Raw genomic sequence first — 23,990 nt, 5'->3', positions numbered from 1 at the left:
ATGATTGAGTCTCCACATGCTTTTGCCTCCACAAAGTAGTACTCAGTACATGCTTACTGAATGGATGAATGGAAGAACAGACTGTTGTCTGGCATTCTCTTCATTACTCTTACCTGTGTATGTGTCTCTGATATAATAATAAGCAATATTTACAATGATGACCTTGAGAGATTGAACAATCCTTTAAGTGCCTTCTGAATCTTTGCTATTAAGTGTGGATTCTAATTCTTAGAGAATTAGTAATCCACAATTGGTACACATGGCAGTCAGGTTCTTTGTAAAATATCTCAACAGACAGAATATTCTGAGTCCTAAAGAAACTAGGTAGGAAAAATTTTAATATACTTAAATGACATTAAGTTTCCAGTTATTTGCTTTATAACTTTTCATGACATAAAGTGTTTATTAGACTATTTTTGCTCATCTCTTCACCTGAAACCTAGGAAAGATCCATAGCAGTTGGCACTGAAGGAACATATTTCAAAATAATAAGAGCTATATATGACAAACCCACAGCCAACATCATACTGAATGGGAAAAAGCTAAGAGCATTCCCCCTAAGAACTGGAACAAGACAAGAATTTCCACTCTTACCACTCCTATAGTATTGGAAGTCCCAGCCAGAACAGTCAGGCAAGAGAAAAAAACAAAAAGCATCCCAATTGGAAAAGAGGAAGTGAAATTATCTCTGCTGATGACAGGATCTTATGCCTAGAAAACCTTAAATATTCCTCCAAAAGACTCCTATAACTTAGTAGGAGTCTTTTGGAGGAGTCGATAACTTCAGTAAAGTTTCAGGATACAAAATTAATGCACACAAATCAGTTACATCAATAATGCTCAAGCCGAGAATCAAATCAAGAGTTCATTCCCATTTATAATAACACACACACACACACACACCACCCCCCCCCACACACACACCCCTAGGATAATACATTTAACCAAGGAGGTGAAAGACCCCTACAAGGAGAACTACAAAGCACTGATGAAGGAACCATAGATGACACAATTGAATGGAAAAACATCCCATGCTCATAGATAACAAGAATCAATACTGTTAAAGTGACTATACTGCCAAAAGCAGTCTACAAATTGCCAATGTCATTTTTTACAGAATTAGAAAAGACAATTCTAAAATTCATATGGAACCAAAAAGGAGCCCAAATTGCCAAAGCAATCCTAAGCTAAAAGAACAAAGTTGGAGGCATCACATTACCTGACATCAAACTATACTGTAAGACTGTAATAACCAAAGAAGCATGGCACTGATACAAAAATAAACATATAGATCAATGGAACAGAATAGAGAACCCAGAAATAAAGCCACATACCTACAACAAACTGATGTTTGACAAAGTCAACAAACATAAACAATGAGGAAAGGACACCCTGGGAAAGTTGGCTAGCCATATGCAGAAGAATGAAACTAGACCTTTATCCCTTACCATATACAAAAATGAATGCATGATGGATTAAAGACTTAAATGTACCCAAAACTGTAACAAGAAAACCTAGGAAAAACTCTTCTGGATATTGGCCTAGGCAACATGTTTTTGACTAACACCTCAAAAGCAAATGCAACAAAAACAAAAACAGACAAATGGGACTTAATTAAGCTACTGAGCTCCTGTGTGGCAAAATAAACAATCAACAGAGTAAGCAGACAGACTACATGATGGGAGAAAATATTTGCAAACTATACATCCAACAGATTTCTACAAGGAATGCAAACAATTCAACAAGAAAAAATCAATCCTATTAAAAAGTGGGCAAAAGACATGAACACACATTTCTCAAAAGAGGACATATAAGCAGCCAACCAACAGATGAACAAATGCTCAATATCACTAAACATCAGAGAAATGCAAATCAAAACCACAATGGGATACCATCTCACACCAGTCAGAATGACTATTACTAAAAGGTCAGAAAAAGTAACAGATGGTGGTGAGGCTGCAGAGAAAAGGGAATGCTTATACACTGTTGGTGGTAATGTAAGTTAGTTCAATCTCTTTGGGAAACAGTATGGAGATTTCTCAAAGAACTAAAAATAGAACTACCATTCTACCTAGCAGTTCCACTTCTGGGTAAATCCTAAAGGAAAGTAACTTTTTCTTTTCTTTCTTTTTTTTTTTTTAATCAAAAGGGCACCTGCATTTGTATGCTTATTGCAGCACTGTTCACAACAGCAAGGTCATGGTATCAATCTAAGTTGTCCGTTAGTGGTTGATTAGATAAAGAAACTGTGTTACATATACAGCATGGAATACTACGCAGCCATAAAAAGAATGAAATTGTGCCCTTGCCAGCAACATGGATGGAGCTGTAGGCCAATCTCCTAGGGTAAAATAACCCAGAAACAGAAAGTCAAATAACACATGTTCTCACTTATAAGTGGGAGCTAAAAATGGGGTGCACATGGAAACAAAGCTGGAAATAATAGATACTGAGGACTCTTAAAAGGGGAGTGGCAGGTTAAGGGCTGAAAATTTACCTGCTGGGTATAATGTTTGCAATTTGGATGATGAGTTCACTGGAAGCCCAAGCCTCACCATTATGCAAACTACCCATGAAACAAACCTGCATATGTACCCCCTAGATCTAAAATATATTTTAAAAAGAAAAGAAAAAAATCCCTTTGGATTTTGCTGATTTTCAGAGTGAAGGAAGAAATAAATAGGTTCATATTTTTAAAGAAATTTAAAATCATCTTGAAAATAAAAACTTATCTAAGCATATATAGGCTCAGATAAATCAATAAATATTTTAAATGGCTCTTGGATATACAATTTGCTTTTCTTTTTTATTCTCATTTTATATTTTTAAAATTTCACAATAATTTGAACATAGTAGAATAATCACATGCTACAAGAAGATGTCAGTGCTGTTGTGGCTGGAATTTCACAGGGGAAGCAAAGTGGAAACTGCAAGTGGTTCTTTGGATATCTAAGGCAAACAGTGTTTCTGAAAATTAAGCTGGTCTCAAGTTTTCTTATAGAGAATTACCAGATATTGCTCCCTGGTTAAATTTCACTTTAGATGTGTGGATATAGATCAGTCTACTAATGTTAGGACGGCAATGATTAGAAGGAAGACATCAACAATGTTAGAAGGGCCAACAGTAGATGTGCAGGTCAAATAGGATTCCTGTAGCCTGACGTTTTTGAAAAACACTTGTCAGGTATATGCAAGAGATAATATTCAGAAATTTTACATTATTTCCTGCAATGAATTTTATTGCTCTGTAATCATACAGTATTCGTTTATGGACACAAAATTTGATCACTAGAAATTTTTGGACTAACAAATGCCAAGTAATAAAGGCAAAATACTCAAAAGGAAACAGCTTTGAAATGGTTTCTATTGCTTTCCCCTGAAAACATGACCTGATCTCAAAGAAAGAAGCTCACTACTTTCAAAAGAAAACCAAATATGCATATGAATCTGAATTCTACTTGGTGTGAGAATGATGGGATGTATGTTTTATACTTTGCCAAATTATCAGATTGAGGACAAGAAAAGGTTAGAATTCCAGGATATCCTATTAGGAAGTACCAAATAATTCTGATTCCTGAACAAAAATGTACAGTGGGGCAAATAGCTTGCACTGCCGCCCAGCCTGCTACAGAAAAACATTTCCACATGTGGTCTGCTTTGTGAATAATACTGTGTCCTTTGAACATCCATTCCTTTCTTTAAAACAAATACTTCTTAACTGATTTCCCTGGGCCTGGCTGTGTGCTAAGTGCTGGCGAGATGTAGATGTGGCTGTGGCCACATACGTTTACAGACATTAAATGTTTATTTTTTTCCAAAAGCTGCTTTTTTTTTCTTTGAGATGGAGTCTCACACTGTTGCCTGGGCTAGAGTGCAGTGGTGCCATCTTGGCTCACTGCAACCTCCACCTCCCAGGTTCAAGTGATTCTCCTGCCTCAGCCTCCCAAGTAGCTGGGATTACAAGTGCCCGCCACCATGCCTGGCTAACTTTTGGTATTTTTAGGTAGAGGCAGGATTTCACTATGTGGGCCAGGCTGGTCTCGAATACCTGACCTCATGATCCACCTGCTTCGGCCTCCCAAAGTGCTGGGATTACAGGTGTGAGCCACAGTGCCCCACCCAAAGGCTGCTTTTATACTTATCAATACATACATTATCTGTGTTGTAAGGTCAGGGTTTTTTTTTTTTCCTTTGTAAAACTGTGAATGGCATGTTATGAAATAAGGAACATGTCCTTCTCAGGCAGCAAACCTTCAAGTTCACTAGCCAGCCCCAACACTTCCTAGTATTGTGTCAAGGTTATCTGGGAAGGTCGCCTGGAATGAAATTAGAGAAAAGGCAAGTGGAGACTCTGCTTCAAAATAGAGTCCCTTTTCTAGCTGGCAGAATATGACACATGGAAGTTCTTGCTTTCTGAGCTCTTCTTTATAGCATGCCCCTTCTGTTTCCACATTCTATATTTAATACACTTGATTAGATTTCAACCGACATTATGTCATCACACATGATTGGACCCACTTGACTGGTTAAAATTTCAAATGTGTCTCATTCTTTTCTGAGACCACATCATGGACTCCTTTGAACTGAAGGTGTCTAAAGTTCCTCTGCCGCTCCTTTATTGTCATTCTTTATGTTAAATAATTAATGTATTTTTATCTAGTACACATTTTAAAAGCCTCCACATATTTTCTTATTTTTGTCAGCTATGGATTGAACAAGTCTTACAGGTACCTATTTTAAAAAGCCAAATAATTCTACAGGGCTTATGAAAACCAAGTCCCTGCCTCCCTGCTGATTCCTGCTCCCTAAAAACAACCACTTGCGACTCTTTCAACTACTTTTTCAGCAATTTGTTTCCAGATTTCTAAATAACATGATTATAATGTTATTTCCTGATTTTTTTTTTTCAGTCACAGACATTACTGACTTTGTAGTATGGAAAGGATTTAATTTCTTGTATCATTTCCTTCTCTCTCTAGCTTCTTCTCTTTCTTTCTTATACATATGTACACACGATTTACTCCTGTAAACTCTTAAGTATAGCTATGTTTTAAATTTTTGGTTAAATCAATATCAAGTGTTAAAATTATTATTATTCACAACTGAGGTATGTAGTATACCATGGTTACATTTCCTTTCTTGTTTCCCCTTATTTTTTTTTTTTTTTACTTCCTTGTTTTCTATGTATCTGTCTCTAAGCACATGTAAACTTTCTGCTAATAAATGCTCTTCAACATGGTCAAACGCAGCAGGTCATCTATTTATAACATTTTATTTTTCTTGGAGGCATCTTTCCTGGAACCCTGCATTGTCCCACTCTGCCAGGACTTATTTCTTTCTAGGCCTGTGGCAGACTTGTCACCCCAGGTTCCCTTCACCATCATTCTGGGTATTTTCTTCATCTTCCTGGACTACTAGGTTTAGTTATTTATTTTGGTGGAACACATCCTCCAGTTGCTTCCTGAGAAATGGTGCATGAAATATAAATTTTTGAGAACTGTATGACTGAAAATGTCTTTCTTTTGCACTCAAAATTGACTGATGTCTTGATGGTCTGATGGTTAATTTCATGTGAATTTGACCGGACCACAGGGTGCCCAGATATTTGGTCAAACATTATTTTGGGTGTGTCTGTGAGGGTATTTCTGGATGAGAATAACATTTGAATCAGCAGAATTGATAAAGTAGACTGCCCTCCCCAATGTGGGTGGGCCTTAGGCCATCATTTGGAGACCAGACTAGAACAAAAAGGCCGAGTCTTCCTGCTTGGTTGAGCTAGGACATCAGTCTTTTCTGGCCTTCAGACTTGGACTGAAGCATCAGCATTTCCTGGGTCTTGAGCCTGCCAGTGCTCATAGTGGAACACCATCAGCTCTCCTGGTTCTCAGGCCTTCAGATTTGAACTGGACTTAGACCCTTGGCTCTCTTGGGTTTGAATCAGCTTGCTGACTGAAAATCTTGAGACTTTTCAGCCTCTACAGTATAGTCATGTGAAACAATTCCTTATAATCTCTCTCTCTCTATGTATATGTAAATGTATATACACATATACATACACACACACACACATATATATATATATCTCCTTAACTCTTAACACAGGAGGGCTATAAAATACTGGTTGGAAATAATTTTGTCAGCAATTTGGAAGGCCTTGCTGTATTGTCTTTTAAGCTTCTATATTGCTGCTGAGATGTCCCAGGCCACTCTTATTCTGGGTCTATTGTATGTAAACTGTTTGTTATTTATTTACTTATATGACAGCTTTGCCAGTTTTGAGGATCTTTTCATTTCCCAGGTATTGAAATATCATGTTGATATGTCTTTTTGTGAGTCTTTCTTTCATTCAGTATCCTGGACACTCAGGGAATCCTTTTAATATGGGATTTCAAGGCTTTTAGTTCTAGATACCTTTCTTGTATTCTTTCTTCAATACTTTCCCCTCCTTTCACTTCTTATTTTCTAAAACTCACATTACTTAGATTTTGAACCACTTGGACTGATCTTTTTATTTCTTGTATTTTCTCTGCTTTGCTTTTTGTTCTACTCTTTAGGAGAATTTCTTATCTTCTAACACTTTTATTACATTTTTTATTTCTGCCGATACCTTTTAGTTTTATTTTTTCTTGGTCTCTAAATGACTCCCCCCTACTTTGCTCTACTTTTTTTTTTTAACAGCCCTTTTCTTGTTTTATAGAAAGAAGTTTTCTAATCGCTGTAAAGCTATTATAGTTTCTTGCTTCCTTCCTTTCTTTCTTTTTACATTTTCTTCCACTCCTCATTATCCCTGTTTCTTCTAATGTCCTTTCTTTGTTTGTTTAGGTTTCCTACATATTTGTGAATTTCTCCACTCCTTGGTATAGACGGGCTCATCAACTGCTGGGTTTCACTTCAGGGTAGTTAGGCAGCAAGGTTTTTCATGGCATTTCAAATGTTAGTACCTGTACATCTTTCTTTCTGGCCATTTACTTTCTCCAAGACACTTCTTTCATTCTCTTCCTTGGGAGTGTAGGCATAGCTATTTGGGAGCTAAATAGGGACTAGAGGCATGTGTATGTGTGTGTATTTTCACAGGCATTCCCAGCATCAGATTGGCCGTGCAAACCTTTCATCTTCTGTTGCAGCAGAGGAAGGTAGTGGCCTAGCTGCTCAGAGGTGGAGACTGGGTTCTAGAAGACTTGCTGCTCATGAATTTTCTAACAATTCTATTTTCAGTCCCACCTTACACCTCCACTTCCACCTCAGATTCCCCTGGGGCCTTAGTTCCTGGGCCTCTCTGGGTTCTGTTGGATTGATTTTGATCATTTTCCTCACTGCAGCTTCAGAATTCAGAATTTCCTGGTATTCTAGGTCTTTTTCCAGTCAGTCAGCTACTCTTTCAAATTCACTGACATCTCTTCTTTTCTCTTGGTCCCACTGTCCTGATAGCCTTATGGCATTTTTATTCTTGTCATTTTAATGAGTCTTTGGAAGAAAGTAGATATAAATATTCAAACTGGAGCCTAGGACTTCATTCTGAATGCACTCTTTCAATTTCATCAATCTGGCTTTTAAAAAATAATGCTGAAGGTTCCAGCAACATCTGAAGCTGGTCACACATGCATCATCAATCTGATAGAAAAGACTAAGTGAAACCTAACTGAATATGTCTGATTGAGTAAACAGACCAAACTTACAATTCCATGTCTTGTGACTTACCAACTTTATAATGTATACAGCCTTCCAAGTCCCCAACAGTGATCCATCCTTGTTTCTTTTCTACTTCTGGGTCATTATGTAGTATTCTGTTTCTTAACCATGAAAGATAGTAAACTCGTAGCTTATTCTTCTTTCCTGTTGAAATAATAGAGGTTTAATTTCAAATCGCTGTGATAGCTCTCACTCTTTCATTCCCCACCTCCTTTTATTTTTGTTTTATTTATGTGTGTGTGTGTGTGTTTGAAGGCCTAATAATCAGTGTCTCCAGCACTTTGTCATTAAAGTGGTGTTTCTGCCAGAACTTATGGTTAAAGTAGCTCTAAGTGTTTTAGACACATCACAAAATTATAATGTCTTTATCTTCAGGTGGTTTCTTACTTAAACATGCTGCTCTTATTCTCTCTTCCCAATGCAAAGCAGTGTCTGCTGAACTTAGTAAGAGTTAACTCTTCAACAGAGTGGTTGATCAGAGTTCCAGAACATTCTAGATCAATCACATGAAAAAGTATTGACAACTGGGCATTTTGGCACCTGCCTTTCCTTCACTGTATAACCTAGTAACAGATGTTAATGAAGACCCTCTTATTTGCCTCTTCTACTAAAGATGACAACTGGTAGTAGTTTTGTTTCACTTAACTAACAAAGTTATTTTAAAAGCAAACAAGAGGATAATATGGGTTCAGAAATTATACTGGACAAGTTTATGGTGCTGAAGTCACTGAAAGGAATACTGAACAAAAATAGAAAAGGAAAAAAAGGATGTGAACTTGAAAACCTAAAGTTCCCTTTGGTAAAGTAATCTTGGAATAAAGAACTCATAGGATGATAAAAAAATATCTAGACAATATTGAAGAGTACACAAGTAGCAAAACTTGATATACTCCATTAGATTATTTGCACCAGATAAAATGTCCATTGGGATGACTCTTGCTGACTAATGATAAATTTAGATCTATGGGTTTTGTTTTTTTGATACTTATTTTTCTTTATCTTAGGCTTTAAAGATGTTTTATTTATTTATTTTTGAGACAAGAGTTTCGCTTTTGTCACCAGGGCCGGAGTCCAGTGGCGCGATCTCGGCTCACTGCAACCTCTGCCTCCTGGGTTCAAGCGATTCTCCTGCCTCAGCCTTCCAAGTAGCTAGGATTACAGGTGTCCCCCCAGCATGCCCAGCTAATTTTTGTATTTTTAGTAGAGATGGGGTCCCACCATGTTGGCCAGGCTGGTCTGGAATTCCTGACCTCAAATGATCTGCCTGCCTTGGCCTCTCCCAAAAAAATGTTTTATAGTTTATTGAGGAATATATACCAGCAGAAGAGAACTTAGTAAAGCATTGCACATGCATTTGACAGGAGAGCGCATTCATCACCTAAACTAAGGGAATCATGGTGTGGTCAGTATTCAATTTTGTAACCAAAGGCCTAGAATCCACATTGATCACAGTAGCTAGGATGGACACGAGAGCCAGTGTTTCCTCCTTTCTATGCCAGTATGAATCCAATGTTAGTTCAAGAATCTTTTGCTCCTATTTTCATTTTCTACTTTCCCTATCTGTGCCTCATGAGAAAAGGAAATGCTTATACTGTTAAGAATGAAAATGTGACACTAACAACATAATGAAGCCTGAATGTGAATTTTCTGGTTGCATTTCCACTTTTCGTAGGTGACTGGCAGATACGCAGTTTTAATTTTGATTTGGTAGTATAGCAATGAACCAGAACAAAAGACTACATGGGATTAAACTCAAATGGTAATACAAAAGGAATTTACCTGGTTAACCTTATTTGGGGAGAATAAAAAGAGATGAAACTGAGCATTCAGTGGAAAGGTAAAAGAAAGAGGAAGTTTAGTGACAAGCAAAAGCATTTTGTCAAAATGGAAGTATACCTGAACTTTTCTCAAAGTTCAAACCAGTATCCCTGTGTTGTCTCTTCATGAAACAATGGCTGAGCATAAATCCATGCTCTCAAACTTGGCTGCACAATGGAAACACGTCAGAAACTATGAAAGCTCCTGATGCCTAAACCCCACCCCCAGAGATTCTGACTCTGGATTTTCACATTTCCCCAGGTGGTTATAAAGTGCAGTAGCAAGCTGGTTCCATACTAGATGGAATGGGAGGGGAAGTGACGGGTGTTACTCGTTAAATTCCTTCAAACACCAAAAAGAAAAAAGAAAAACTTTCAACAAAACTGCCCTCTTTTAGGTTGCATTCTTAACTTGTTACAAGGCCTTCACTTTAGTCTCCATCTTTTTTTTTTTTTTTTTTCCTATTTAAGGCTCTTTTTGGGAATCAGAAAGCTACAGAGCATAGCAGTAATGATTCTCATACTCAAATCTTTTTGTAGACTTGATCACCCAGTGTGCCAGCTGCACCTGCCAAAACATCAGTGGACTATAAGCAAGAGAATTTTTAAGGGAAGAGACCAGAAAAATTTCTGCTTACTAAATGTCCCTCTTGGAAGCCTGCATTTTGATATTCTGTCTGTATGTGGTAATAACTGGAGTGCAGAAACCTTAAAAACATCCAAAGATCCTTGCTGAGTCCTGACAGAGATAAAGAGCTATAAATATATAGCCTTTGTGGTGTGTCTCTGCCTAATTCAGATTTAATGCAGAGGTGAGAGACATTTTTTTGGAGGTCAGAATACCCAGTGTTAAAAAATGTGGGCAACCTCACTCTGGCTATACTGCTATACTTCATTGTCTTGTTTGTTAGCTGGGAAGGGCAGAGCTAACTGTTTCTGCAGAAATGAGGTGGACCCCTTTCCTGCTGTATGGACCTGGGGGACTCATCATCTTAGTAACATACCTGAAATTGTCACAAGGACATTCAGTCCCTCCAGCACATCCATCTGCTGAAATCGCCTCCGGTTGATCAGATTATAGACTTTGCCTTGCCCACTTCGGTCCAAAAGCATCAGGCCATTTTCAGTCCCCACCAGAAGGTTTACACCTGTAAATTTAAGAAGCACCCTAAGACTGACTTTTCACAAACTTTAATCTTCTGCATCAAGAGTCCCTATAAAATCTAAGAAACTGTGACTTGTAAATATACACTAATGGGCAAGTAGGTAAACATAAACTAATGAGTGCAGAAGTTCTGACATAATAATTAAACCATTGTACTTCTGGTAACGAATTTACAGTTTTCTTTTATAAAGTGTTAGCAGCATTCATACATCTAATTATTTACTGCCTAATGCACAGAGTCCTTGTCAATAGGAGCCTTAGGCACAGATGTGAAGCTAGCACAATTTGCCTTTATTCACTTCCTAGAAAAACCACTTCTTTCTTGGCTCTCCCTATAAATCTACTTCTCTTCGTCCCCAAGGTTCACCCCATCCCTATGCAGTGATCTCTAGCCTACCCACCTTCAATATACAGTGCAATCTCCATTTCCATACTCCATTGGAAGAAAGGCCCTTCCTCCTTCTTGAACCAAAATGTAACTATCTTATGCCCTATGCCCTCAAGTTTTTACTCTTTTTCAGGGAAATGATAAACCCATTCAAGAGAAGTGTTAATAGCTGGAGAGTCACAGACATACTCACTTTAAGGGACTTCTCAGGTCTCTAAATCTAGTGCAGCCCAACACCCATGCAGTAATCCCTATTACAGAAGTACAGGCAGGTAAGTGGTTTTGTCTGGGTAGTTGTAATCCTAAAAATTCATTGCTAGGGAAATTTATCATCCACCCCTCAACACACACATACATTGAGAGGCTCATTGTGCACTGTACTTTATTAATGAACATGTAACTCTCTAGCTTCTCTTACTTCTTGTACTTCTATCTTCTGATCAACACAAATGTCTGCTTTTTTGTCCACATATTAATCCTTCCAGTATTAAATGTGGCTATCTTGTTCTCTTCTGTCTCTTCTCCAGAAGACAGAGCCTCTATCATGAAATGGTTCCTAGGCTTCACACTCTTCCCCATTAACATTTCAAATGCTTTCAGCCTTTTAAAATTATGGTTCCCCAGTCCAAGCCTAGTATTTTCAATGGGTACATAGGGGACATGTCCTTCCTTAATCTGTATGAGATGTTTATAGTAACATAAACCAAGATTTTGATAGAATCTCATCATGCCTCTCCTGAGTTTGAGGTCCGCTAAAACCTGCAGATCTTTTTCACAAGAAATGCAGACTGATGTTTTAAACTAAAAGGGAAGGTTCATTAAAGTAGTTGTTGTTCTTTTCAAGTTTTATCTTGTTATTGCTAGGGTTATGACCTTGGGTAATTCACAAAATACTCTGGGCTGATTTTTCAGCTTGAAATAAAAGTTTATGCCATTATTTATGCTTGTATTCCCCTTGCAGGATGTGGTATGGATCATGACGAATGAACATGGGGTATATCACGAATTGCCAGACACAAATCGCCTCTGATCAGATTATAGACTTTGCCTTGCCCACTCATTGTATTAAGTGGTAGCTAGTTCTCTTGTTGGCTTTAGCCTATCACTATTGTGTGACAAGGTTGCTCTGAATCTAATCTCGTCATCCTGGCTAGTAGAGTATCAGCTATTTCTACATATAAAACTCCTTTTGGTCTCTCCTGAGGTCAAGATAGTCCCAAGTTAGGACTCTAATACCCATGATTCAACCAGTGTTCTTTTGATGACAAGATCCACAGGCTTTTAATGTTTGAGGGTCAGTTCATTAATGAGTGGTTATTTTTTTTTTAAAAAAAAAAGCACCAACGTACCCCACAGAGCTGCACAAAGTATTTCTGAGTTGAATCGTTTCTTGTATTTTCTGATTTCTGGTGTGTCACTGTGAGGCCGAATGTTGGTTGGGTTTACGTTTACCACAGAAATCTTTCTTGCTTCATTGAGTTTGGCCTGTTCTTGCCTAAGAAGTTCGCTAGTAAACAGAGCTTTGAGAAAAAGAATCAGAGAAGTCAGTGGCATCTTAAAAGATAACCTATGGAGATGTGGAGATGGGGCTTCAAAACACTATGATTTCTCCTTGTTTGGTTTGAATTATAGTAAAGGCAAGGAAACTCTGAAACTCTCCTTATTTTACACTTTTTTTTTGTTTTAGTAGAATAAAGTATAACTCATTCATCAAAGCAATCTTTTATTCATTAGCAAAATAGGCTTATAGACACTACTTGCAGAGTTTAGAAAGTCCCAAATTAAATACACCATCCTCACTCTTGTAATATGGGCAAAAAAGATCTACTTTTTAAAATTCTAGATTATCAATTGAAAAACTGTCCTAAGCTGACTTTGATGATCAATTACTTGAAAAAGATTAGAAAGCAAGATTCTCCTTTAAATCAGCCAGATCCTTGTGGTGGGACGCACACACCTGGAAGTCAACACAATGTACCATGTACTTATTAAGTGCCTAATATGTGTAAAACATTGTACCCAGAAATTGTTTTGGGGAAACATCTGGTTATGTTCAGAGATCACTGACGAACAGCTTTTCCTAGGATCCCTATGTCCCCCTGGGTCTGCCAGAAATGAAATAGAAGAGATGGAAAAAAAAAATGGAAAGTAATAAATTTGTTTTAGGAGTCCTACAGAAATAATAATTCTAAAAAGTCTTCCTTTTAAGACAGAACCTAAGCAGTAATCGGCTTAACTACTGAACTGAGGATTAATTTCCTTATCAGGTCATACCAGAAATGAAGACAAAGCTGTTTTTAAAACACTGAGCCCTTCTTGCTTACCTGCGGCTGATGATTCCTCATCTTCTTCATCTTCATCAGTGGGAGACGTCTGGTATACTCTGGGGTCCACAAAGGGGGTGAATGAGGCTTTGGTGCTGCTCCCCATGCCGTACTAATCAATAAGCAAGAAGATTAAGAAGAGCAGATAAATACTGCAGGAATAAACAATGCTAACAATACTGTGCTTGGGCTATAAAATGATCACAGATTCTTCAGGGTATTCAGGTGTTCACATTTTAGCACCCTAGTCAGTACATGTGTGTCTCTAGCTTCTTCCGGTATTGATTATGCACTAGCCATTGTGCATTTGTAGGACTTCGTTAATTATCAGACTGCAAGAATTGCAGTGAGAAAATTACATTTTGGACCACATGTGGGACCTTAAAGTCTGTAAGATCACTGTCGTGACAGAGCTTACCTCTCCCTTTCAGTAAAAGCAATCTCCTATATTGACCACATGATCAATATGAAAGGCTGACACAACTGGCAATAAACTAAGTAAGGAAGCCTCCACAGCAGCACTTTATCCTGAACAGAGTCAACCCAAGGGGCTTTCTCTTGGGGAGGAGAGCTTTGAGCTCTTCTACTCTGGCCTAGCGATGCAAGCGAATTGGTGTTGGCTCCAAAAGCTTTAAAATCCTTAATTCAGGGATGATTTGATGCTGGAATTGAAGATATTTCATTCCCATGATAGTTTCCTTAAAAGAATAATTACATTTACATCATTATTTAGGGACTTTATGAGGATATTAGGTTTGTGAGCAATGTACCTTAAAGGCTTACTTTAAAAAAGGAACCTTGGGCTTGAATGGCACCATGAAAACATGATGTCAGAAGTAAACGAGGGAACAGTAAACTCAGTATCAAGGTTTCATGTCACAATATTCTAAATCTGAGTTTTGCTGAATAAGCTGCAATGTCAGTCATGTCCATTCCTTCTTGTCCTTTAACATCACAAACACATCTGTATTCAACATAATAAGCACATCTTTTTTGGATAAATATCTTTAACTAAAGGTTGTTTCACTTTAGTTTTACTTTTAGAGTTTTATTTAAAAATAAAACCACCATCCAAGACCTCTAAACATGTAAGGAGAAAACTACAAAGATCTAATCTGATTTAATTCAAGACTTTTCTCTCCATCCTATAAAACCAAAACCATTTCATCCTCCTCAAGGTAGAATTCCCCCTATCAAATAGATCACTTTCACGTACATGTTCACTTTTGATCTTTAGAAGATGTCTGTGAAAGAGGTAGGGCAGGCAGTAACATTTCCACATAGAGCTGGGGCAGCAGCAGAATTTGAACCAGGGTTCAATCTTATGGGGTCCTCCTTTGCACCAAGAGAGGTGTTCAGGCAGAAAATGCCCACACAGCATGAAGTTACAGTAAGATGCTGTGCTTTGCAATATACCACTGTGTTCTTTTCCCTGGGGTATGCAAAGCTCATCTACTCTATAACTTTCTAGTTCAAAGGGTGCATCATAAAAACTTAGTGTGTGGACAATGTCAAAAATAACAGTACATGTGCTTTATAAACACACTTAGGACCTTATGTGTGATTGACAAGACTATTAATGAAACATGACTACACACTGTGAACTCATCCAACTGGTGTCAGTCATCAGCGTCTATGGGCACTACCTGCAGATTGTGCTTATTCAGACTTTTTCCTGGGACTGTTTCTATACAGGAAAGGTAATACCTAGTTTCTTCATTCTCACACAATTTTGAATTTATGAAGATGAACACTTTAAGAACTTATCTATTTATTAAATTTTATTTTTCATAAACAAATCATTTAAACTGTTTTATTTAAGTCATACTTAGTTTGACTAAATTAATGCAAATATAAATCTCAACTGTTGGCCTTGAAATCTGTATAGCCTGAAGTTTCCAGTTCTGGTCTTAGATCTGTCACAAACCAGCCGTGTGTCTTGGACAAGTCACTCAATCTCTATGAACCTCAGTATACTCATCTGGAGAAACAAGTATTGGTTCAGATGATATCTGAGAACTTTTCACTGCTCTGCTTCCATGATTTCTCCATTTGAGTATCTGCACAGGCAGCTCTATAGTAGAAACCAACCAAACAAGTTTCAAGGAGCTTGGTGAAGCCTCATTCTTGAAGAGATCATGGTCTTAGAACCCCAGGAAGGAGAGCAGAACTGTCATGCCAGCTGTTGCCCAGCACCTACTTCAGTCCCAGAGTCCATCTCCTGGGAATGGGTTGAGACGCGCCCCAGTCCCTCAGTCGGGGTTCCAGCTGGAGAATGGCTCTGCTGCACCAGGTCAGGGAGGTTGATGTGGCCAGCAAAGCCATTGCTGTCACTGTGGCCAGATCGCTTCTCTCCAGACGTCTGAGGGAGCACAGCATGTGGGAGGAGTTAGAGAGGGGGGAAAAAGGCCAAAGAGTGACATCAGCCCTTACACAGCATAGGCATACAGGGCTCCAAATAGACCCGCTAGGGTGCGAGAAGGTGATATTCGAATTTCTATTTTACTTAAGAAAACAAAAAAGAAAGTAAGCTTTGCCAATATTTGGTTTATCGATTGAGCCTGAAGCCTTACGTTCCTGCATGAGGTATAGACAGTGGTCACATATGGCATGGGGTCCCATGTACAGCGGGAGACGCTACAAAAGAGAGGTACTGAGCAGGGCCCACACTTGTAAACTCTTTTGTAGTGCTTGTGCTGTATGTACCTGCCACTTAATTATATTTACAGATCATATTACCAGGTTACAATGAAACAAACCCACACAACAGAGAAATGACCTAAAATGTTGCTGAAAAGAGGCAGTGTGTGTGGAGTACTCCAAGAAAGTGTAGAGACCATACTTAACTCACGGGGCTCTTTGTCATTCACAAGGTCAAAACAATGATTAGCTAATCGGATCTGACAGGAGTTCCAAATATATTGACATGATCTAGAATACTATTTGAAAATATGGATTTACAACTATTATCATAAATGTTTAAAGTCTCAATAAAGAACTATGGTGCTTTGTGATGTAGGCAGTAACAAAATAAAGTCATCATAACTAGCAAAGCATTTGAAACATCACTTCTAGTATCCCTTTTTAATGTCCTTTAAAGGTTTTCTTTTCTTTTCTTTTCTTTTTTTTTTGAGATGGAGTCTCGCTCTGTCACCGAGGCCAGAGTGCAGTGGCGTGATCTTGGCTCACTGCAACCTCTTCATCCCAGGTTCGAGCAGTTCTCCTGCCTCAGCCTCCTGAGTAGCTGGGATTACAGGCACATGCCACCACGCCTGGCTAATTTTTGTATTTTTAGTAGAGATGGGGTTTCACCATGTTGGTCAGGCTGGTATTGAACTCCTGACCTTGTGATCTGTCCGCCTTGGCCTCCCAAAGTGCTGCGATTACAGGTGTGAACCACCTTGCCCGGCCAAAGGTATTTTATAATGTACATAATGTTAGTGCAGTAGAAAAAAATGTATGATTTGTGAATAAATACACTGTATTAGGTGAGATGCTCTATAGTTTTTACTGATAGGATTACATGACCTAACAAGTTTGGAAGCCATTGCTCTGGAGAGCAGTCTCTGCCAAAAAATCCCAGGGAGGAAAGGCAGTATTAAAAGACAACTCTGGTTTCCAAAAGCCAGTGCCCACATTGTAGGCCTGACTAGTGTTGCACTTTTTAACTTTTATGCAACTGGCTCATTGAGGATTCTTAGCGCAGATCTGATTAAGTAATGATTTCCCTCTCTGCGTTTTGTTTCATTCATTCATTGACCCAACATTTTTTAGTTCCTACTAAATGTAAAGCATTCTACTGAACATGGAACAGCTGGGAACAAAGCAAGCACATTCCCTACCCTCTTGGGGGCTGGCATGTGCTAGGTTTCATGCTATTTCTTTGACCATCTCACCAGTCTGGCTTTTTATTTCTGGAGCTTGTCATGGATTTACAATTACAGTTCTGCACCTGCCTCTGGCTGGAAGTGAAAGGAGGCACTTCTTTTTTTTCTTTTTTCCTGTTTAGATGAAACAGACTCCCAAGCTCCTGTAATGGTGCATGTAATTGATGTTTCAGGAAGTTTGAGAGATAACTGGAAAGCCTAGTGTCCTCTATGTTTCTTGGCAACCTGCTCCTGGACTACGAGCTGTCCTGGAGAGGGGCATTTTCTGGATTCATTTTGTCACAGTGGCCATCAGTAGCGTGTATTAGTGCCTATTCTCAGAGTTGAGCATTTCCTTTTCTAAATGACATTTAGGAAGTTCAGTCCTAATACATCTTATTGTGTGCTATTTTATGTGTACTGGGCAGTTTCTCCCTTTACTTCTGTTCAAATACTGAAAAGCTTTTGAACATTTTCCTCAAACTTCTCTTTAGCATAAATGACATGTCATCTCTTTAGAAATTTTTGGCCTCTCTTGTATCAGCAGCGCTCTTTCTGAAGCCAAAAACTGATGCAGATACACTGGTAAACTGATGAGCAGACACACTGGTTATCAGAGAAAGACTCAGAGAGGCTAACAAAGGGAAGTGGCTCCGATGGTGAGAAGCTTAAAGGAATCCTGTAGTATGCTCTGAATCTGCCCACTTCTGAGTCATCACCCTTTTGTTCACTCCACCAGCACCTTCTTATTAAATACTTTCTGTGTGCCACGTACTGTACTGGAAACACAAAGACAGATGTGCAACACCCTTAAGAACCTCATTAACAGAACCTCAATAATAGCTCATCTTTATCTCTCACCATTCCTGTGGGGATTGGCACAAAGATGTTCCATGTACCAACACATGCCAAGTACTGCAGTTAACACTTTATATATGACATTCCATCAGTTATCTTGCCCTAAGTGACAGGGTTCTAAGTGGTTTGAACCCAGCTGTCCTGTGGCAGAGCCCAGGTGCTCTGGGCTGCACTGTTGTATTAGGGGCCTACTCCTGGTCACAGCTGATTGAATCAGGGGTGAATGCCTGAGCCAAAAGGGACCAGATTCCCACTGGGAGTCAATATTAAACCCTAGAGACATGGGTCAGATTCTGCTGGCAGTTGAACTGGGATGTGGTGGATATCTTTCAATGAAGGAAGTGGAGAGGTGAGAGCAGGAGCACGCAGAGGGAGAGAAAGCTCCTCTATGAAGACAGAAAAGAACAAAGGAGAAAGTGGAAGAAAGCAGAGATTAGGGTAAGGAGAGACAGGCAGCAAGAGAGCCAGAGACCTGCACATGAGAAGCTGCCTGAGCTCTTGTCTGGCCCAGTCCTTCAAAGAGGCTCAGCTTACTTTTACCTTTGGGTTCCTTCCATGAAACACCCTAAATCTTCTTTTACTCCTCTATTTCTGATACCTACCCTCTTCCCACTTAATTTTTTTTTTGCTTACTCTGTATTAAGTGGGTTCTTTTACTCATTACTTGTAACCATAAGAGCCTTCATGATGACAAGCTAGTGTTCTGGTTCAGTGAGGAGGATCAACACTGAAAAGGTGCTGTGGATGAAGGTCCATGGAGTCCCACTAGAGGCTTGTAGGGAATAAGGAAGATTGAGAACAGGGACCTGCTTGGTGAAGTTGGGCAGCAGTGGAGAATGCAAAATACCTCTTCCAGCAGATGAGCTTCCATTCACAAATGGCAGCTCACAGCTGGTGTGGTATATTCTAGAAGTGAGTAAAAAGTGGTCCTGTGGGGCTCTAGGATAGGGATAGGTAGAACCACAGGGGTAAGGGTATGCACTACAAGGGGAAATTTGTGCATCTGACAAGATCATGAGTGTTAGAGCAGTATCTTCTTACAGAACCATCTAGTCCACTCCATGACAGTGACAAGTTGAGTGAGTCCTCCTATAGTTCATCCTGGAGAACTGTACTAATAGCACCCTATAAGCTAAATCTTATTACAATGAGTTTTTATTTTATGTTCTTACTTTGTCAGGGATAAACTTTAACCTGCATTTATCTTGTTTAAACATGTACTTTTGGTAATTTTCAGCTCAAGGTTTGATGATGGTTACTTTTATGTGTCAACTTGACTAGGCCATGGGGTGCCTAAGTTAAACATTTTTTCTGGTGTGTCTGAAAGTGTTTCTGGATGCAATTCGCATTTAGTTGGTGGACTCAGTGAAGTAGATTGCCCTTTCCAAGTTGGATGGGCATCATCTAATCTGCTGGAGGCCTGAACAAAACAAAAGGCAGAAGAAGGAATTTTCTCCCTCTTTTTCTTCTGCATTGGTTTAAGTGGGACATTTCATCTCATCTTCACCCAGCTTCCAACTGGGATTTACACCAACAGCTTCCCTGGGTCTCCAGCTTGCAGACAGCAGATCATGGGCCTTCTCAGCCTCCATATCATATAGGCTACATCCTCACAATAAAGCAGTCTCTCGGCTGGGCGTGGTGGCTCACACCTGTAATCCCAGCATTTTGGGAGGTCAAGCGGGGTGGATTGTCCGAGCTCAGGAGTTTGAGACCAGCCTGGGCAACACAGTAAAACCCCGTCTCTACTAAAATACAAAAATTTAGCTGGGCATGTGCCTGTAGTCCCAGCTACTTGGGAGGCTGAGGCAGGGGAATTGCTTGAACCCGGGAGGCGGAGGTTGCAGTGAGCCAAGATTGCACCACTGCACTCCAGCCTGGGGAACCGAGCAAGACTCCATCTCCAAAAATATAAAATAAAATAATAAAATAAAGCAGTCTCTCTCTCTTTCTGTATATATATATGTAAATATTCTCTTTCTCTGGAGAACCCCAACTAATACAGTTTGTTATTTAAAAAACCCACATTTGAGGAAGGCAGAATTGGAAATTGAGAGGACAAACAGATTTTGGGTTCCTTAATAGATCAAATTCCTATAAGACACTGGCAAATGCTATTTTCTTTCTTTCTTTTTCTTTTTTTTTAAGATGGAGTCTCGCTCTGTCGCCCAGGCTGGAGTGCAGTGGCATGATCTCCACTCACTGCAGCCTCCTCCTCCCGGGTTCTGCCATTCTCCTGCCTCAGCCTCCCAAGTAGCTGGGACTACAGGTGCCCACCACCACGCCTGGCTAATTTTTTGTGTTTTTAGTAGAGACGGGGTTTCACCGTGTTAGCCAGGGTGGTCTCAATCTCCTGAGCTTGTGATCCGCCCACCGCGGCCTCCCAAAGTGCTGGTATTACAGGCATGAGCCACCGTGCCCAGCTGCAAATGCTATTTTCAAAGTGACAGGTTATGGTCATAGAATACTGGAGTGCTATAAATAACATGGAGCCATTTAGATGTGGCTGGCAATGAACTGAAAATGTGGCTCCAAATGTCTACTTGGAGTTATTTACTGTGTCATAAAGACTCAAGCAAATTTTAAGCCACATTAGAAATCGGAGTCCTTTTATCTGGAGTCAAACAGCAACTCACTCCAGAACATTCTCCCTCATGTTTTCCTAAGTGGTAAGTTATAGGGATAGAAACCTTCTACACTTCCATTGAAATTATCCATTAACCACATTAAGAGATTTATATACCAGCACTACACAGTATCAATTTCAGCAGCCAAGTCCATTTTTTTCATTTCAGGCATATGTGAAAGGACTCTTTAAAGGCTACTTGAAAGATTCAACAAGGCCATAAAATGAAATTCTAGCAAGTTGCTTTGTGAACTAGTCTTTTAGTTATAGCCCCGCTGCCAATTATTATTTCAAAGGCCTTATTCATCTCAAAACTACAGTTCCTTTCTTTCTTACAAAAGTGAGATGCCCTTTGCCTTTTTGGAGAGCAAAGTCTGCTATTAGAATTTCCCAACTCTGTCCTGGCTGAAGAGGAAAAACAGATGACGTATGTTTATGTTTCAGAGGGAGAACTGGATGGTGATAACAAGTAAAAGGAGAATTCATTTCTGAGGAGAGAGTGAAATAAAATAAAATGGTTAACATTCATTGAATGCTTAATTTACTAACTCAATATCCTCAACCATCTTATAAGCTGTATGCTATTATTTATAAAATTTTATAGATGGATGCAGGGAGAGGTCAGGTAACATTTGCCCAATGTTCTCAGCCATTTCTTTCCTTCCGAGTAAATATCTGCACTCAAACTTGCATGGTGATGATGAAGTTTTGAAAAAGAAGAAAATATTGATTTTAATTTGTCAAGGTCTTTCTGGTTAGCATGGACACAGTGGGGAGTTACTGCATGTCAGAAGGACAGATGAAAGGGAACATGTGCCACCCCCAAAATGAAATGATGTTCCTAGAGTTTTAAAAAGCATTCAACCAAAGTGCCAAGGTACATTTTTAAAGTAGATCTGCATATTTCTTTGTTCGTTCAATATAATAACTTAATGGTTGTTTTAATGTTAATTTAACTAGATAAGATGATATCATCATTTCTTGGAACTATTGAGCATTTTTTATACGAAATCCACAAAGATAAAACCGTGGGGAGAAGAGACATAACAAGGCCAGTGATGCTATTCAGAGAGATCATTCATTTCTGTTTTCCTGTTGTAGGAAACACCTGAGTTTGCAATTTTATATCCTCAGGCCCAAATTCCATATTCTGATTTGCATGGCTCCTACTCTCCTACTGAGGAATTTGCACTAATATAATTAAGTCACACTGCCAAAGCTTAGAAGAATACAGGAAAGAAGGCAGCAGACAATTAAAATCACTCAACTATTTAGAAGCACAGGTCCTCCCTCCCCCAAGAATTCCCCATACTTAAAATACATGTCACAGGCATTCTCTGTGAAAGCTTTAATGTAAAAACCACTTAAGAAATGGCATTTCCTCTACACAGTTTTTATACCAACTTACCTCTCTAATCATCAAGGTTCCTTCTCTTGAAATACTGCCACTGAAAGTGTCTGCGTGAGAGGTCTCTAGCCCATGCGTCCCCACCATTCCCACATTGTACTGCTCGTTGCTCCCTGGAGCTCCTGTTGGTCTGAGATGAGAAGGAACAACATTCATGGCAGTGTATCTTGAGGAAATATCTGTTTCCTGTCCATATTCATTATTTGTGTTATGGTAAAATATACATTTTAATAACATAAAATTTACCACATTGTACCAATTTTAAGTGTACATGTCAGTGGTCTTAAGCATATCTCATATTAATTTTAATGTTTGCTGATGTCTGGACTGGCCCCACTTTTGCAGCAGCCCCTCTTGACCTATTCTCTACCCAGTAGCCAGACTGAGCAAGCGTTTGGCTTTACATGGAAAAAACACTGAAGTTGGCACCAGGAGTCACCAGGCTCTGCATGATCTCCCCCGACCCCCACCTCCTTCTTTGAGCAGCAGACAACCTGACCTGCTTTTACACGTGCTGTTCCCTCTGCCTGGAAAGCTCTTTCCACTCTGGCCTTGGTTGGTTCCCTCTCATTCATCCTACATGATGCTTTCTGTGAGAAGTCTGCTTTTATCACCTATGTCTTATCCCAACAGCCCCTCTCCTTTTCTCTTCACCCTTTTTCCTAAATAGTTCTCATCACAATTTGCAATTATCTTTTGAATTCTCTCTTTCTCCTTCCCACTCATTGCTTGTGAGGGCAAAATCTTTGTCTCTTTGCTCATTATTATTACCCAGTAGTACCCAGCCTAGAGTTGTCACTTACTAGGAATGCAAAAAATAATCATTAGATCCATGGGCTTTATGCTTCTATAAATAAGAAATATTTACTAAGAACATTCTGGCTTATTGGGGCATCCATAAACTAGGGAGTTTAACTTAAACAACATTCAGCCTCTGTAATCATCCTGCACGGTGGTATATTTATCTTCAGTTCTTTTCTTGCTATTGTGTTTACAGTATAATGAGAGAAGGTAACAGGATCTCAGCATACTCCCTGAGAACACAGACTGATGTTTCCTGTGTCCTGTAGCACAGAGCGCAGTGCCAGGGCTCAGAAAGTGAGGACTGACTGCCCACAGTGAGCTTCGCTCTCATCAGCAGTGCCTCATTTGCATGACACAGAATTTCTCTGATTTAGGAGCTCAGGGGAATTGAGAATCGCACAGGTCATGCGGCCCAACCACAGGTTGAGATTGGTACAACATGGCTTCTGGAAGAAGGATTTTGGTTGTTAATGCGATACTTGTTCTCCTTTTGTAGCATCTGCCTCTCTTTTAAAGTGGGTTTTCTAAAAATAGGAAAGTTATTAAGGCTTATTTCTCTCTAGGCATATTAATTGCAACTTATTTCATTTTGTTCTTTTATTTTCATTGTTTCTTATATATTTAAAAATATCTCTGGCCTCTTGGATCTTATGTAAGTCCAAAGAATTACTGGAATCTTTCATCTAAGAAACAAGAAATACACCAGATTTATGATGTCTCCGGGGCAGAGAAAGACATATTTCAAGGATTTTTATCCAAAACAGACAGGTGAAAAGATGATAGGATGAGTCCAGACAAGAAAATGTATAGTGAAGAAGCTTACATTGCAATTACTAAACTGGACCAGTGGATTGAATGAATCTAAATATGGGCTAGAACTGATGTGTTTGGGAAGAAATTCCACAGAGGCATTTGCATTGTCAACATTTCATTCCTAGAAAGGAGCTTTTAATGGTGTTCCAGAGACATGGGAAAAAAATTGAATTCCTGGCATTTTGATAGATTGGCAAATCATAATTTTCAAAATATCATTTCTTCACTCATT

The 23,990-nt window shown here is 39.1% G+C and overlaps 1 protein-coding gene across 8 annotated transcripts in view; it reads right to left on the bottom strand.

The window, feature by feature from the left end:
• The window catches only part of TNIK (TRAF2 and NCK interacting kinase), a 415,617-nt gene that overhangs the window by 10,756 nt on the left and 380,871 nt on the right, over positions 1-23,990 (bottom strand). For all 8 annotated transcript variants that reach the window (XM_011948978.1, XM_011948979.1, XM_011948982.1 and 5 more), the window contains 6 exons: positions 22,142-22,271; positions 15,584-15,745; positions 13,384-13,495; positions 12,409-12,579; positions 10,511-10,654; positions 7,699-7,833 (listed from right to left, as the gene is read on the bottom strand). In XM_011948978.1, coding sequence (XP_011804368.1) covers positions 7,699-7,833; positions 10,511-10,654; positions 12,409-12,579; positions 13,384-13,495; positions 15,584-15,745; positions 22,142-22,271 — 854 coding nt within the window. The remainder of the gene's footprint in view (positions 1-7,698; positions 7,834-10,510; positions 10,655-12,408; positions 12,580-13,383; positions 13,496-15,583; positions 15,746-22,141; positions 22,272-23,990) is intronic.

Source organism: Colobus angolensis, unplaced genomic scaffold (genome assembly GCF_000951035.1).
Source record: "Colobus angolensis palliatus isolate OR3802 unplaced genomic scaffold, Cang.pa_1.0 Scaffold289, whole genome shotgun sequence".
NCBI lineage: Eukaryota > Metazoa > Chordata > Mammalia > Primates > Cercopithecidae > Colobus > Colobus angolensis.
This window is presented reverse-complemented; position numbering and strand designations above follow the sequence as displayed.